Source organism: Bufo bufo, chromosome 4 (genome assembly GCF_905171765.1).
Source record: "Bufo bufo chromosome 4, aBufBuf1.1, whole genome shotgun sequence".
In the NCBI taxonomy this organism is placed as follows: domain Eukaryota; kingdom Metazoa; phylum Chordata; class Amphibia; order Anura; family Bufonidae; genus Bufo; species Bufo bufo.
In genome coordinates, this window is record NC_053392.1 from 280,799,350 (window position 1) to 280,816,470 (window position 17,121).

Sequence of the window (17,121 nt, forward strand, 5' to 3'; positions counted from 1 at the left end):
CATGTCTCCGGGTTGGTTTCCCTCCACGGGGATCACTGGGTATACCTATATATTTATGGAGGAGACAGCACACCAGTGATTGTAATGATGCTTCTTTAATTTAATTCATTTCAACACCAGTGCTACTGGTTACACATCAGTGCAAGTTTCGGGCCCTTTTATTTGGTGCCCTTTTTCAAGTTGATGAATTTGGACTTGTGCATGTTTCAGCATTTATTTTTTTTTTTTTTGTCCCTCTCTACTTTAAGATTACTGGATGAAATCCTTCTCATTAAATCCAATTTTCAGTGTAGTCTATGCTGTCCAGTGATTCCGGGAGTTTTTGCGCTGCTATGTGAGTGCTTATGATTCTAATGAGACTCCTGAGGTGCGTGATAATTGTATGACTGGGTGTTTGTTCTGATTACGAAATGGAGATGTGATTATACCGCTGTGAGCCACTTTTATGGAGAATACCTGGTGGTTGATTTGCACAGAGCAAGTGGACACATATTCAGTTAGAGGCAATGGATGGACTATTTAGTGTATTTTGGGGGTTTTGGCAATCCTACAAACCCTGCAGTGTGAACAGTAGGCATACAATTATGTAGCCACTTTAATGAGACTATCTTATAGCACTTTTGTATCATTTTATAACCCGCTGCTAGACAGAAAATGCATTTCACAGTTGTATGAAGTAACCTAATTGGGTTTGTAGCCTGTAAAGCACAAACGGCAGACTACAGCTCAGCAGCATGCTACATGCCAAGTATTACAGCAATACATATCTTCAATGCTTTTAGTTTTCTCATCCAGGCACAATGCCTTGTAGGACTAGCTCCGCTGAATGGAATGTCTGTCACTTAGCAATCTCGTGCCACTGCTTCATTGTGGAGAAAAAGTACTTTAAATCTATATGCAAATGAGACGCTAAGAGCATTGAGGGCGGGCCCATGTCAATCTGTGCACCTTACTCCTCCTGCTTCCTCTGCCAGCCCCTCCTTCTCCTTGATTGACAGGGCCAGACAAGATGACTGTCAAACTGGCCTTGGCAGTCAAGGGGGGGTTGGGAGGTGGGCTGGCTGCTAACTGAAAGAGCAAAGGGTGCACAGAGTGGCTTAGGACCGCCCTCAGTGCCCTTAACTGCTAAGGCCGCGTTCACACTTCAGTAATTTCCATCAGTTAGGGCCCATGCACACGACCGTATGAGACATGTCTCGGAGGGCATATGGTCGTGTGCATGGGCCTTAACTGATGGAAATAACTGATCAAATAACTGAAGTGTGAGCTCAGCCTAATTTGTGTATGTATTAAATCTCCAGAACGGATCATCAAGTGAAAGCTATCATTACATTCAGCTGAGCTAGTCCTGCAAGACATTGTGCCTGGTTTAACAGTGGCCTTCCTGGTGATACCCTCTAACTCCTTAGTGTATAATCGTGTACATGTATGCCATTATGCTTAAGGGGTTGTATGAGTGGGCTGCCGCGTTGTGTATTACTACAGGCACCTGGCCACAATGACCAGTATTGGTGATGACACCGAACTTGGTCATTTAACCACTTTGATGCAACGGTTAATAGTATTCCATTGCGGTCTACGGCTGGGCTGGCCAACCTGCGGCTCTTCAGGTGTTGTAAAACTACAACTCCCACCGTGTCGTGCTGTATACTTATAGCTGTAGGCAGACTGGGCATACTGGGAGTTGTAGTTTTGCAACAGCTGGAGAGCCTCAGGTTGGCCAGCCCTGGTCTACAGGTTAAGCAGTCAGAAGATCATAGGTTCCAATCGCCTAAAGCAGTGTTTCCCAATCAGTGTGCCTCCAGCTGTTGCAAAACTACAACTCCCAGCATGCTGGGAGTTGTAGTTTTGCAACAGCTGGAGGCACACTGGTTGGGAAACACTGCGCCTAAAGGGACTAAAAGTTAATTTGGAGAAAGTAAAGAAAAATCTCTTTATCTTCACGTATAAAAAATACATATATCAAAATAAAAAATAATAATAATAAATCCACAACTGTAGATCTACCAACTGTAGACAGAAATAAGTTATTGTCATCAGAAAATAAGGATGCAAAATAAAATAGAATTATTTTTTTTTATAGTAGTAGAGCAAAAAGAAAACTAAATTAATTTGCTATCTCCCTATTCGCTTTGACTCGCAAATTAAGTACATTATATGGCTATATGAACAGAAAATTAAAAAAGTTATGGCTCTTAGAATGTGAGGAGGAAAAAACTGGGATATTCTGGGACTTACTGTGAATATTGATGACCTGTCCCCAGGGTAGGGAATCTGAATCTAATCAGTGGGGGTCTGAATCCTGGCAGTCACACCAATCAGCTTTTGGAAGGGGTCACCAGTGCTCAGTCCACTTCAATCAGTCTTATGGACTTTGTGCAGCTTGGTCCCATTGAAGTGTATTGGGTTAAGCTGCAATACCAAGCACAGCTGTAGGGCTGCAGTAAACGAATATTTTAGTAATCGAGTATTCTATCGATTATATTTCTCGATTCATCGAGTAATCTAATAAGAAAAACCTTCTTAAAATAATGTATTGCTTTATAAAAATGTCCCCCTTTCCCAGTGCCATCAGTTCAGCAGCCCCTCCATGCCATGTTCCCCAGTGCCCCCATGATAGCACTGCCATCTGCCCCTCCATCCAGATTGCCATGATGTCCCCCTTCCCCAGTGCCTCCTATGCCATCCACCATTTCCCCCAGTGCCATCAGATCAGCAGCCCCTCCATGCCTTGTCCCCTAGTGCCCCCATGATGGCACTGCCATCAGCCCCTGCATCCAGATTGCCATGATGTCCCCCTTTCCCAGTGCCTCCATGCCATCCACCATGTCCCCCACTCCCCCAGATCAACCTTCCGAGTGCCTAATCACAGGTGCCCCCATTAACCCCTCTACCCCCCCAATACTTTTATACATGGCAAATCATAGGTGCTCCCATTAACCCCTCTAACGCCAATAACGTTATACATGCCAAATCACAGGTGCCCCCCGCCAATAACTTTATACATGCCAAACCACAGCGGCCCACATTTCCCCATGCCAAATCACAGGTGCCCCCCGCCAATAACTTTATACATGCCAAACCACAGCTGCCCACATTTTCCCATGCCAAATCACAGGTGCCCCCGTTTTCCCCAGCCCATGCCAAATCACAGGTGCCACCAATTTACCAGCCCCCCCAAACTTTATACTTACTTTTCAGTGCAGAGTGCGCCAACACACGGAGTCCGCAGGAGACGCGTCTTCATCCCAGCATGCACTGGGGACCTGACTTCACACACAGCGTCATCCAGCGCGCTGACGATGTGTGAACGTAAGGTCCTGCAGCGCGGTGCCGACGGGAGGCCATAGAGCAGTGAGAAGCTTAATTTCACTCACGCTCCGTGGTCATGTGATTTAAACGAATCCTCGATGCAGAAAAACTGCATCGAGGATTTTTTTGCCTCGATTACATCGATTAAATCGATGAATCGTTTCAGCCCTACAGCTGTTATACAATGTTATGGCACACTGAGTGCTTGGTAAACTGTGAAGAAGCTGTACCAAACATTGCCTATAGGTTTATAGACTGTTGCCATTGGGATAATTTGCTAAATTGTTTGTCTTCATTTTAGATGCATTATGACAGTGTGTGGTTTCAAAGGTGGAGAGAAAAAAAAAGGGGTTCTTTTAACGTAGACCTCTCACCACCCTTAATCGTTCTTCCTCTTACTTATGGCTCCTCCTATTTAAATCCGTCCAATGAGGGAGGATAATGTGAGAGCTGCTTGATTAGCGAGATCCTGCAATATCCGTGAGTTACCACGTTCTCATTCTCCTCTTAGGCTAGGGCTACACGACGACAAGATGGATTTTTCTGCGACTGTCGTGTTGCAGTCGAGGTGCAACACCATAGACTATCATTATAAAAATTGTTGCGCGACATCAATGTGGCAGTGTAGTTGTGCTCTGTGTCACACGACACGTATCGTCTTGTAGCCTTAGCCTTATCCCACATGGGACCAGCAGGAGAAATGCATCACCAGCTGCATGAGAAGGACAATGGCAAACCTTTGCCATGTGTGCGGGTGCCACGTTCATGTTAGGACAACGAGGCTTGTTTTCCACAATGAATATTCTTATTCTTGGTCTATAACTGTCAGACATCAGATATGGTGCACACAGTTTAGTTTGGTAACTCTTGGGAGAGTTAAAAAATTATTTTAACCCTTCATCTTGGAGGGCATTTCATTTTTGCATTTTCCTTTTTCACTCCCTACCTTTCCGGGGCCATAACTTTTTTTTTTTATTATTCTTTTTTTTTTATTCACATAGCCATTTGAGGGCCTGTTTTTTGGGGGACAAGTAGTACTTTCTAATGGCACCATTTAACATTGAATATAATGCAGTGGGTAGTTGGAAAAAAATTCCAAATGGTGTGGAATTGGAAAAATAATGCAATTCCACCACAGTTTTATGAGTTTTGTTTTCACAGCGTTCCCTATGCTATAAAACGGACCTGTTACTTTCATTCTCCGGTTAGTACTACAGCAATAGCACATTTGTATAGTTTTTCTTGCACATTAATACTGGGGGGAAAAAACCTTGAAAAACAAATTCGCTTTTTCTTTTTATTGCCATATTCTGACCCCTATAAATTTTTGTGGGTGTGTATGACTTTTTGATCACTTTTTATAATTTTTTTTTGTAAGAGGTGAAGCAACGCTGTGTCAGCTATTTTTACTATTTTAATAATACATGCGTTTTCGCTCGTGGCGATGCCCATGATTTCATTTTAATTTTGGGAAAGGTGTTTTTTTTTTTTTTTTTTTTTTTTATGGACATTTTTATTTATTTTTGTTCCACTTTTTTATAGTTCCTCTCGGTAACTTGAACAAGCAATCCTCAAATTTGCTTCTCTCATAGAGCCCAAAGCATTAGCCTTGGTGTCTTTGAGACTTGCATTATGTTCCTCTGGAGCGTTGCCACAGGCAGGATCTCTGTAGGTACCTATGTGCGTCAGCCCCGGATCAGGCTGCCGCGCACACTATCCGGCACCCCGAACCCCGCCAAGGGGAGCCAGTGCACGCTTCTGAGTTTTTGCGCCGACCGTGAAAACAAAAAATCTTAAATCTTTTGATTAAGACCAATTGAAAAAAATTATTTTTAGCCCAAAATCGGTAAAATGCAATTATAATAAATACCTTTTAAGCTGTAGATCACTTGGGTTATATTCAATTATATATTAGAATAAAAGTTCAAGGCAAAAGTTCTCTAGTTTTTGAGTTTTCTTTCTTGGTGTTCAAATAAACACCAAAATATCCGACAGACTGTGAATTCTAGAAATAAATATTACATTTCTTGAATGCAGCACTCCAAAAGGACTTGTGGATACAATAAGTCCATGAAGTGAAAAAAGTGGCACATGGTCAGTATGCATGGTAACATTGTATCCAAATCAAACCGCATTGTCCATTTCCCAAGCTCACTGACAAGTAAATAGGTAATTTTTTGTTTTTCATCTACTTTTTTAAAATTCTAGTTCAGGCTTCATATTTTAGTACATAAGATTTAGACGATAAGACACTCATAGAAATCCTTAAATAACTTGTAAAGACTAAAATTCAGTTCAGCAGCGTTTATTCCTGGCTACCTACTGTACTAATCCTCATGTTTTCTCTGCATATGCCATAACCTGAGCCCCGGCTTTTCATTGTCAAAGTTGGCTTATTGACATTGTTGGGTAGTACGGAGATGTGAGCTTTACTACCGGGGAGATTTAGTGCTCAGGGTGAGAACATTTCTCTGTTGCATTTTGAGCAGGCAAGGGAGCATGGAGGGATAATGGTTCCATTAAAGTGATCAACGGCACATGCAGAAATCACAAAGAGAGAATGCTTTTAGATGAAACCTATTTTTGTGTGTAAATGGGTTCTGCTTCCTACATAACCATTCCATGTAATACCTCTGGGTGATTCACAGAGAACAACGCTTGAAGTGAGGTTATGCACTCTGATCCTGCAGGGGGAAAGGCTTCTACATTGATTTACCATTATACCAAGCGGTCATGTGGTCAGGCCGCTCACTGCTCTGCCGGATAAATGGAAGGAATACTTAGCCCATAGATACATCATGTCAAGCCACCTCACTCTTGGCCATGCTGGTTAAGAAACGCATACTTTGGAGTACAAATCTAAATTAATCAAACTTACTAATTCAGTTTAATGACCATAGCTGTACTGTTCTCACAATTTTTCATCCCCATTCATGGTCCAGGAAACTTAATTTTTGCATTTGTTTGAACGTAGACACAAGTTATTGATGTGCTTGAAGGGCAGGGGTGAACTGGCCATAGACCCTACAGGTACATTTCCTGGTGGGCCAATGCCCAGGGAGCCGCCCAATACCCCCTTACTGCCGCTTGCCAAGTACATAATGATCTGATGCTCGCCACGGTAATACAAGGAGTATCAGATACTCATGTACGGGGCCTGAAGCTGCAGATGCCCTCCCGAATTCAATTGTGTGTCTGTCCTCAGGACAGTGATGCAGTTGAGTACTGCGACGTGGTATGGTAGCCCCGCTGTATATCTTAATTGGAGATAACTGGGGGAGCACTACTGCATTGCTGACCGCACCTACTTGTGTCGGCCCTATCTGTGTTGGCACTGCCTACTTGTGATGCCCGGTCTTCTATTAATTTCGACCCGCCTACAACATGGGGGCCACTCTTAGTTTTTTCCAAAGCCACTTTAAGTTCCCAGTCAGCCCCTGTTGAAGGGGCTGACTGTCTGGCTCAGTTCATTAGTTGAGCTAGCCCCCTTCATCTCTAATCAGCCATGAAGGAGAAGTAGGCTGGCTTATGTAATGAACTGTGCCAGGGGAGGAAGCTCACTAACTGTTCCACAATGAATAAGGAAGTGAAGCTGCTGGGGTGAGGAGAGGGTCAAAAATTGGGACACTGGTACCGCCACTTTATCTCTGCAAATCATGTCAAGGACAACTCATTTAACCTGTTTTAATACCCATAGATTCACAAGTCCTTTTTAGGAATTAAAATGAATTACTCTCATTGCCAGTTTTTCTTGGGATCCCCTTCACTTTCAGGACTGGCGAGGGGGAAATTATCACAAAAGTTTAGGCATGATCCTTTTTAAAGGAACCCTTCGAACAGAAAGAGGTATTTTAAAAACAAAATCAGTATTCCTAGAAAAAAATAAAACCCTTTTGGCTGGATTTCTTTTTTTATTTCGGCAGTACTATACCTCTGATCAACTCTATTGTTCTCTTGATAAAGATGCCCACAGAAGAGGATTGCATTGATTAGTGTAATATGTGATGTTCTAATTGAGTAAATGTAGGGGGTCTATCTGGCCACAGTCAAATGCTGTGTTAAGAGTCCAAACACAAAAAAGAAGTCGGGAGTGACTTCAAAAAATTATATCCAAAGAACTACATATTTTTTATTTAAAAAAATGTAAAAAAAAAGTCATTGAATTTTCACATATAGGTTGTTAATGTGATAAACATTTTAATAGAAGTGTCCCTTTTAATATGTTTATGCAGAGTGAGCAAAAACATCACTAAGCACCTATAATAGTACAAAAGTTCTAGTCCTACCTGTTGTTGGAGGTGTTGCCAGTGGTGCTTCCATGTTCTTCTAGATGTCCAATATTCTATGTGAAATGCTTATTAACAGACACCCCAAAATAGGTATAAAAACCAAAGGGGTATCTATCTTGCATATACCGTTTTTATATGATCTTGAAAGGTATCCAGATTTTGTGCCACTTGTGTAGCTCATAGCAAGTTGCAATTTTGTTGCGGACATCATTTTTAGAGCAACCTAGTGAATATACAAACAAGGCTGGGTTCATATCACGTTTTTGTCATATGTTTAACATATACAAAACCAGATTCCTAAGAGAGATGTCATACAATGGCATCCATCACCAAAGAGTTCAATTGTAAAAAAAAAAAAATATAGATTATCGCATTGAAAAGACTTGCCGTGGAGTTCTCTCCATTATGTCCGTGCTCTTTGGATTTTTCTCAATGCATTCCACGTAAATTTTTTGGGTGCACAACGGCGAATGAAGGGGAAGGGACCACATGTTAAGAGAAAACGAACTGATTGTGGCACTCCGGCCAATCCTGGGTACAATCTCCTGACAGTCGCATATAGAATGAATTGAGCAACAGGGCTGATGCTCTACATGCTGCTTCTTCCTGGATGAGGGAGCTGGACCCCTGTTTTCAGAATGGGGAGGCTCCCGTCTGTCAGACCCCGACCATTCCATCTGATATCCTGTGTATAGGGAATGAAGTTTAAGCATAGCATGACCCCTTTAATGGAGCTTGCTGGAGTTGACAGATTCTCTTCAATGTAGGCAGAGCAACAGAAATGTATAGAATATTCTTTGTTGTAACTTGTAAGGCTACTTTCACACTAGCGTTAATATTTTCCGGTATTGAGATCAGTCATAGGGTCTCAATACCGGAAAAAACGCTTCTGTTTTGTCCCCATTCATTGTCAATAAGGACAAAACGTAACTGAACAGAACGGAGTGCACCAAAATACATTCCGTTCCGTTCTCATACCGGAGAGCAAACCGCAGCATGCTGTAGTTTGCTTTCCGTCCTGGGATGCGGAGCAAAATGGATCCGTCATGATCCACAATGTTTTCTGACACAATCTGACACAACAGAAAACGGATCCATCCCCCATTGACTTTCAATGGAGTTCATGACGGATCCGTCTTGGGTATGTTAAAGATAATACAACCGGATCCGTTCATAACGGATGCAGACGGTTGTATTATCTGTAACGGAAGCGTTTTTGCTGAACCCTGCCGGATCCAGTAAAATCACTGGTGTGAAAGTACCTAGGTATTTTGTGCTACCACTTTATTTTTATGTTGGTGATATTTTTGACCATGTATAGACGGCTTTCATTTTGCATTACTGTAATTCTTCTGCCGTGAGCTTCTTGACCACCTTTCCTTTGATTAATTCCAGGCACCACTATTGTATGTCCTGTAGGCGATCTTATTGTATATGTGTGACTATAATACTGTACACTGCAGCAATCTCTTCCCTGTTCCAGGTGCTCTAGACGCAGTGAGAAAATGAGCTGATCTGTTGCTTTGCCTGTCTTGCTGTTTACTAATTCTGATCATCTGTCTTGCTTCTCTTCTTATGCCTTTCATCTGCTCTGTACAGACGTCCTCTTCTGATGCTGTGCAGCCTTCGGCATCCTCTCCTTCTCTGCAAGCAGCTGCCGACAAAAGCAAATTGGAGGTATCATTTGTAATTTGAAATTTCCGGCAACCTGTTCATTACTGCCACCCTTCCAATTTGATTATTTTATTTAGGGTATATATGTACAAAAAATGTGTATTCTGTGGTAGGTGTCTGACCAAAAACTGCACATGGTAGCAATTATAGAAAAAAAAAAAAAAATTACAGGATAATGGCTGAAACAATGTGGATGCCAAGGACAAGCTTTTTTGTAAAGTTAAAGGGGGTTAGCCAACCCCTTTAATCCCCCTCCCCCAATGCCCGGGCCTCTCATGTAGATTACACTTACCACAGCACCATCGTAGGGTTGGGCGATATCAAAAATATTCCCACGATAACAATATTAAGAAATTTATCGCGTTAACGATATATATCGCAACAAATACCCATTTAGAAGAAAAAAACATTTGGGGCCACAGGGAGACATTATACCGTATGGGGGCAGCCACAAAGAGACGTTATACCGTATGGGGGCAGCCACAAGGAGACGTTATACCGTATGGGGCAGCCACAAGGAGACGTTATACGTATGGGGGCAGCCACAAGGAGACGTTATACTGTATGAGGGCAGCCACAAGGAGATGTTATACCGTATGGGGGCAACCACAAGGAGACGTTATACTGGATGGGGGCAACCACAAGGAGACATTATACCGTATGGGGGCAGCCACAAAGAGACGTTATACCGTATGGGGGCAGCCACAAGGAGACGTTATACGTATGGGGGCAGCCACAAGGAGACATTATACTGTATGAGGGCAGCCACAAGGAGACGTTATACCGTATGGGGGCAACCACAAGGAGACGTTATACTGGATGGGGGCAACCACAAGGAGACGTTATACCATATGGGGGCAGCCACAAGGAGACGTTATACGTATGGGGGCAGCCACAAGGAGACGTTATACTGTATGAGGGCAGCCACAAGGAGACATTATACCGTATGGGGGCAACCACAAGGAGACGTTATACTGGATGGGGGCAACCACAAGGAGACGTTATACCGTATGGGGGCAACCACAAGGAGACGTTATACCGGATGCTGTCACTCTTCACCCCCACAATAGCAGTACATGAGGAAACGGGCTTCAAATATGAAGTTCTCCTACCCCTATAAATACCTGAAGGAGTAGTGAAATACCCAGGGGTTATGTTAGCAGTAAGTAGTGGGTTGTCTGTCACGAAGGGCGACGCAGATGAAAACACCATCAATGTAAACAATCAGTCTACCGGAGCCTAGTACACATGATATATACAGATATACACGTCATGTATGTAGACAGTGATGTCTCTATATGCGTATCACATCACAGGTGGACAACCTGTGACACTGAAGTGAAGACACATGTTATGGTGACACATATTAATGTTTGTACAAAGTTTTAGTAATGTTGCAGCAGATGGCAGCAAGATCACTTACTGCTTTATATGTTAGCTGCTCCATGGGTCAGAGAAAAGTCTATTTGTTAGGTCCCACCGAGTTCTAGTCATATGTCACTCAAACTACTGCACTGACAAGAGGAGGAGCAGAGCAGGACGTGAGGCGGAGGAGGAGCAGAGCGAGGCGGAGGAGGAGCAGAGCGAGGCGGAGGAGGAGCAGAGCAAGGCGGAGGAGGAGCAGAGCGCGGCGGAGGAGGAGCAGAGCAAGACTAGAGGCAGCAGAGGTGGAACAGAGCAAGACTAGAGGCGGCAGAGGTGGAGCAAAGCAAGATGAGAGGCGGCGACGGTGAAGCACCAGACTTGTGCGGCAGTTTGACATGTTTATATAAAGTTGGGGGGGGGGGGGAGCCTGCTCGCCCCCTCTCTCCAGTGCAGCAATGTCCAGCCCTCCGCATGCAAGTAGTAATGCAGGAGGCAGAGGCCAGTGACCGGGGAACGTAAGCAGGTGGTAGGAAGTGGACATTTTAGAAGCTGCCAGCACACATGCGACCATTCCTATGACGTCATTAAATACCGAGGTTATTAGGAAATGGTGATATCTCCATATCACCGTTTTTTTTATATTGCGGTATATCGTGGATACCGGTATATCGCTCAACCCTACACCCACGTCATTTCTACTCCCCTCACGGCCGCCGCTGCCTCTCCCCATCGTGCGGATCAAAACATATGGAGGAACAGCCAATAGCAGGCCTTGACGGGGATGGGCCTCCCCAGTGTTGCCTATGATGCTAGGGAGGCTTGTTCCCGTCGCGGCCTGCTATTGGCTGTTCCCGCCCCGTTGCCGGATGTTTTGATGCGCATGATGGGGAGAATCAGTGGCAATCAGTAGCACCACCGGTTCCGGGGAGCAGGCTAAGTATAATCCATATGGGAGAAACTCATTAACATAGCTAACCAGGTCCATTTCTGAACAACGAGAATAAAAAGTATATAATAATCATGGACTATGACGGGGTCCGTTCGGTTTCTGTAATGAAGTCTGGCATTTTACAGGACAAAATAGCGCAGCCATCAGCGCTATTTGTGCCTGTGTTTTTTTACTTAATCTGCAACAAAGGTCCGTAACGGAGCCTCCCATGCGGGGTGAACGCCTGTGAATTGCATTTTGCAACAGATACAGTGAAGTAAAAATGAATATAAATAGCTGTAACTTGTATGTGACCCGAAATTGCGTCTAAAAGATTTCTGCAAAAAACAGTTATGCTGATGTTACTATCAAGATAAATTATGGTTTGTCAAATGAAAAATCCTTGTGATAAATATGTATGAAATAGAAGGATGTGTGAAGACCCAATACAATAGGACATAGATTATATATATTTTTTTAATATTATTTGAAAGCACCATTAATTCCATGGCGCTGTACATCTATGAGGGGTCACACATACATAATATAAAACACAAGTACAGTGTGTATGAACTTGGTAACAGACTGGTATAAAGGGGAGCGGCCCCTGCCCGCGAGAGCTTCCAATCTACAAGGGAAGGGGGAGGACACAGTAGATGAGGGTAAAAGCTGCTCACCTGGCTGTGTAGTGGCAGGCTTTCCTGAAGAGGAGGGTTTTCAGGTTGCTTTTGATGGTTTGGATGGTGGGGGTGTACTGGGGTAACGAGTTCCAGAGTATGGGGGATGCACAGGAGAAATGTTGTAGGCGACTGTGCGAGGAACAGACACTAGGAGAACAAAGCCATATTTTCTTGTCTCTAGAAGGGTTAAATCCGCCATAAAGCATGCCAATAAACAGGCTGTTTTATTATCTTTCCTGGCGCTGGGACTCTCTGGAACCGTAATGTTCTTGTCCTTGTTCTTTTTGATTCCCTTGAAGTGCCTGAATTCTCTACTACTCTTGAGCTCCGCAAGAGTGAATTCTCAGTAGGTTTGTGCTGAGAGGCAGCTTCTGTCATTAGTCATCCATGTTGGGAGACAGTGTATGACAAAAGTAGTGCGTCTCCACATCAAACACCTAGTCTGGAATATTTATAACTGCCGTCTACAAATTGGAGATGAGCTGCCAAATCTCATGCTACTAGACGAAATCACAGTTTTAGCTGGTGACCATGCTTCTTGAAAGTTTTGTGGGTCATAATAACTTTCAGGACTTGGGTTGTTATTTTATGTGCCTCATCAGTATTTGTGTATATCTTTCATATATAGCCTGTCATTATATATACTGTGTTCAAAGAATACCCATTGCTCTCCTGACATGTCCTGGATAGTTACTACTTGCATTCCCCGTGTAATAACCATTCTGAAACCTCTTTTCTTATTACTCTGTTGCGCCATTCCTCTATAATTACTCATAGAAATTTGAATGATTTGCCAGGAGTCTGACATAAAACTCCAGCTTTTGGGGGTATGTCCCTACTCAGTCTGATATTATCCAGTCAGTGCTGTCAGTGTGCAACCCCAAGTGGTAACGCCCAGATGGACCTTTTTTTTTCTTCTTCTAAATGCTGCCAATTCATAAACTCAGAGTAGTAATTATAGAGGAATGGCATAAGCATGAATCTTAAGAGAAGATGCTTCAGAATTTTTATTGCAAAAGGAATTCAGGTAGTTGCTAAAACGTATCAGGAGAGGTAACAGGTCCTCTTTAAGGGTGTATTCCCATCTTCCCAATTATGGCATGTCCATAGAATATGTTGTGTCTGATAGTTGTGGGATCCACCTCTGAAACGCTCACCAATCTCCTGAACGAGTCCTCCAACCCTGCAGCCAGGCAAAGAATGGAAAGATGGCTGATCATGTGCGCGTCTCTCTCCGCTCACTTCTTTGAGTCATGAAATAAGCTGACCATGCTTGCTGTGCTCTTACTGTAGAATAGTAGTGAATGGAGAGAACTGCACACATGTGGACCCCATTTCTAGAGATGCTTGTCGGTCCCAGAGGCAGGGCCTACGTCTACCACGCATTTACTGGCATGGAACATCCCGAGACTGTGTCATAAATATTCAAAAGGGGGGTATCCCATCAGTGCAATAGTTCCTTATTTTAGGTTACATACATAAAATAGTGACTTTTTTGGGCTGCATAAATGGATGTGTCCAATGAAGACAAGCCACTTTGAAATAATAGCCTGCCCAGCGATCAACTGATCACCACTGGTAGCAGTTCTCTAAACCCCAGTGAATAATCAGCAGCTGTCAATAGGAGAAGCCATGGCTGGCTCTCCCTTGGCTTAAATTCACAGTTGCGTTTGTATTCCAGTGGTCTGGACAAACTCCGCTGCATGCGGCGGTTTTTCTGTGACCAACAGCTGGCATTTATGCCTGAACAGCCCGTCGGGTCAGGCTACCTGATTCACAACGCTACTGTGAACATAGCCTAATACAGAGAGGACCTTCTCTGACATCCATATACCCTAACTGGGCGATCCTTTTAGGGTCAGTAGTATTCCAGTAGTATTCCAATGCTAGTGAATGAAACTCAAATAACATCGCCCCGGATATGCTGTACACCAATTTCCTGAGGACCTGCGGCGGCCCTTCAGCACTCTCAAGACTTGGCAGCTTGAGGGAAAACCTTACTTTTGTGTTTTTTGATTTAAAAAAAAATAATAATCTACATTTCTCCAAATGGATTGTGGCTTTCCGGTGTCTTCAATGCAGCCTGTGTGATTAATGTGTCTTTTTTCTTACTAGAAAGAGAAGGAGAAGAAAAGGGAAGAGAAGAAAAAGGAGAGGGAATCTGAAAAACCAGTGAAACCTGTTGCTATGGAGAAGGTAAGAAAGACCTTGGTGATCATTTAGCAATACATTTTCACCAACTTTTTTTTGGCATTAAAAGTTGCTCATTTTGACACGCCACATTTTTGCTGAAATGTGTGTCTTTTTGCTGGTTTGGGCTTCTCTTACCACTTTGCGTAAGTGTGGAGGAATGTAGATGGGGGATGTAACTTTCCATGGATCAACGGGTTTACACAAATCTAGGCTTTTGTAGTTCAAGGCCAGCCATAAGATGCAGTAAAAGTATGTAAAGGGGTTATCCCATGACTAATGTAAAAAATAAAAATCATATAGTACATGACAACCTCTTTCTAACAAATCTAGAACCAGCCCTGGACCTTACATGGATCCAGAGATCTCCTCGTTGCTCTGCTAGATTTATATCAAGCTGGCGGCTCAGGGGAGTGTCTTTCCTGCTGCAGCACAGGGAGCGTGTCTCAGCTCTCCCTATCACAGCTCAGGAGACAGTTGAAGGTGGCGCTATACATATGCATGTTATTGAACAACTCAGTGGCTATGCTAAATTTTTAATTACATGCAATTACAAAAGTATTCAGACCCAGGTTCTGGTTTGAAAACCTGTAGAATATTTTTTGCGGGACAACCCCCTTTAAAGGGTTTCTATCACTTCATATGACATAATTAGCTGGCAGACACTAGCGATCTGCTAGTGTCTGCTCTGGCCAACCATCCTACTATAATCACTTGTGGGGCAGCGGTTTTGCTAAAAAACTAACTTTTATAAATATGCTAATGAGCCTCTAGGTGCTATGTGGGCGTCATTAGCACCTAGAGGCTCCGTCTACCTTCATACACAGCGGCCGCCCAGCACGTCCCTCCAGCCCGCCCATGTCCTCCTCCGTGTGACGCAGCGGCCGAATTCTCGCGCATGCGCCGTGCGCGGCTGTATTCGGCGCATTAGAGATGTCTGAACTCGGAGCGGTCAGACATTCAATGCGCATGCGCGGCTGTTCCGCGCATGCGCATTGAATGTCTGACCGCTCCGAGCTCAGACATCTCTAATGCGCCGAATACAGCCGCGCACGTGCATGCGCGAGAATTCGGCCGCTGCGTCACACGGAGGAGGACATGGGCGGGCTGGAGGGACGTGCTGGGCGGCCGCTGTGTATGAAGGTAGACGGAGCCTCTAGGTGCTAATGACGCCCACATAGCACCTAGAGGCTCATTAGCATATTTATAAAAGTTAGTTTTTTAGCAAAACCGCTGCCCCACAAGGGATTATAGTAGGATGGTTGGCCAGAGCAGACACTAGCAGATCGCTAGTGTCTGCCAGCTAATTATGTCATATGAAGTGATAGAAACCCTTTAAGTGTTGTGCATCTCTGGGAGCTAAAGTGATGAAAAAACGGTCAAGCTGCCATTTGTTTTTTCGTTGCGCCATTCACTGTGTGTGTGTGTGTGTGTGTGTATATAATATATATTATAAATGTTTTTTATTATTATTACAATTCAGTGCTCCCACCTGCTCTCCTGAATTGTAATATACAAGTAATGCGCCTGGAAGCCTATTTCAGGCTCATTAATTTCAAGTAACACCTTCACCGATTTCTGCCAGGGAAGGCAATCCTGCTCGTGAAGCGCGCGCCTCTCAGATTAAATGTCCGCGAACAGCATTACCGCCAATTGCGGACAATAGTCGCTGGTCTCTGCTGTATGAAACAGCAGGCACCCGCTAGCTATGGCGCTCGCTCAGCTCTTTAATTCCCCGTCACTGTACGTAGGAAAAGAACTTACATACTTAAAGTGTAACGGTCATCTAGTGATGCTGACCATTTTTGTAATGTACGATTTTAGGAATTAAAGTATATTTCTATTAGAAAAATAGATCTAAATAGCTCCAGGAGGACACCATAGAAGAACGTGGGCAGGCCAACTACTAAGTTTGTACAGTCTGCTTTGTATAACCTGTTAAAGTGGTTGTCCGGGTTCAGAGCTGAACCCGGACATGAGCTCCACTTCACACATTTAGCCTGTATATGTGGCAACAGATGCTACCCCTTGCCTTGTGCTGCATTGCGCGGGGAAAGGGCTGTTTGTTTACTGACGTACCCGGCTTTATTTCAGTATGCTAGGTGGAGGGTTCTGCCTAGCAGTGATCCCGGTGACGTCACCAGCACTAATGGGCGGTCTTTAGCGCTGCCCTAGTTAGTAAAGCAGCCTAGAGCAGCGCTAAAGACCAACAATTTGCACCAGTGATGTCACCAGGCTCACCGCTCTGCATTGCGCATCGCTGCGGACAAGAATACAAATCCTCTATTAAGTGCCGGCCATTTGCGGACCGCAAAACACTACGGACGTCTGAATGGACCCTTAAAGGGGTTTTCCAGGACTATGATATTGATGACCTATTCTTGGGATAGGTCTTAAATATCAGATCATTAGGTATCAAACTGCCAGCACCCCCGCTGATCAGCTGTTTAAAGAGACCATGGCTGGTCTGGGAGTGCTGCGCCCTCTTCCTAGGCCACTGACATCATATGGCCTTATATATGTAGCTCTGTTCTATTCAAGTGAATGGGCCTGACTGTAGTGCCAAGCACAGTCTCTGTACAGTATACGGCACTGTGCTTGTTACACTGTGAGGAGGTCGCAGCGCTCTTCAAACAACTGATCAGTGCCATGCCATGTGTTAGACACTGATCAGATATTGATG

At 44.0% G+C, this 17,121-nt stretch overlaps 1 protein-coding gene across 2 annotated transcripts in view; it reads left to right on the forward strand.

Annotated features, from left to right (window-relative positions):
- The window catches only part of SMAP1 (small ArfGAP 1), a 237,132-nt gene that overhangs the window by 118,424 nt on the left and 101,587 nt on the right, over positions 1-17,121 (forward strand). The window contains exons 5-6 of one of the 2 annotated variants that reach the window (XM_040428637.1): positions 9,201-9,278; positions 14,364-14,444. In XM_040428637.1, the coding sequence (XP_040284571.1) occupies positions 9,201-9,278; positions 14,364-14,444 (159 nt within the window). The remainder of the gene's footprint in view (positions 1-9,200; positions 9,279-14,363; positions 14,445-17,121) is intronic. The other variant, XM_040428638.1, reaches the window with a different exon arrangement.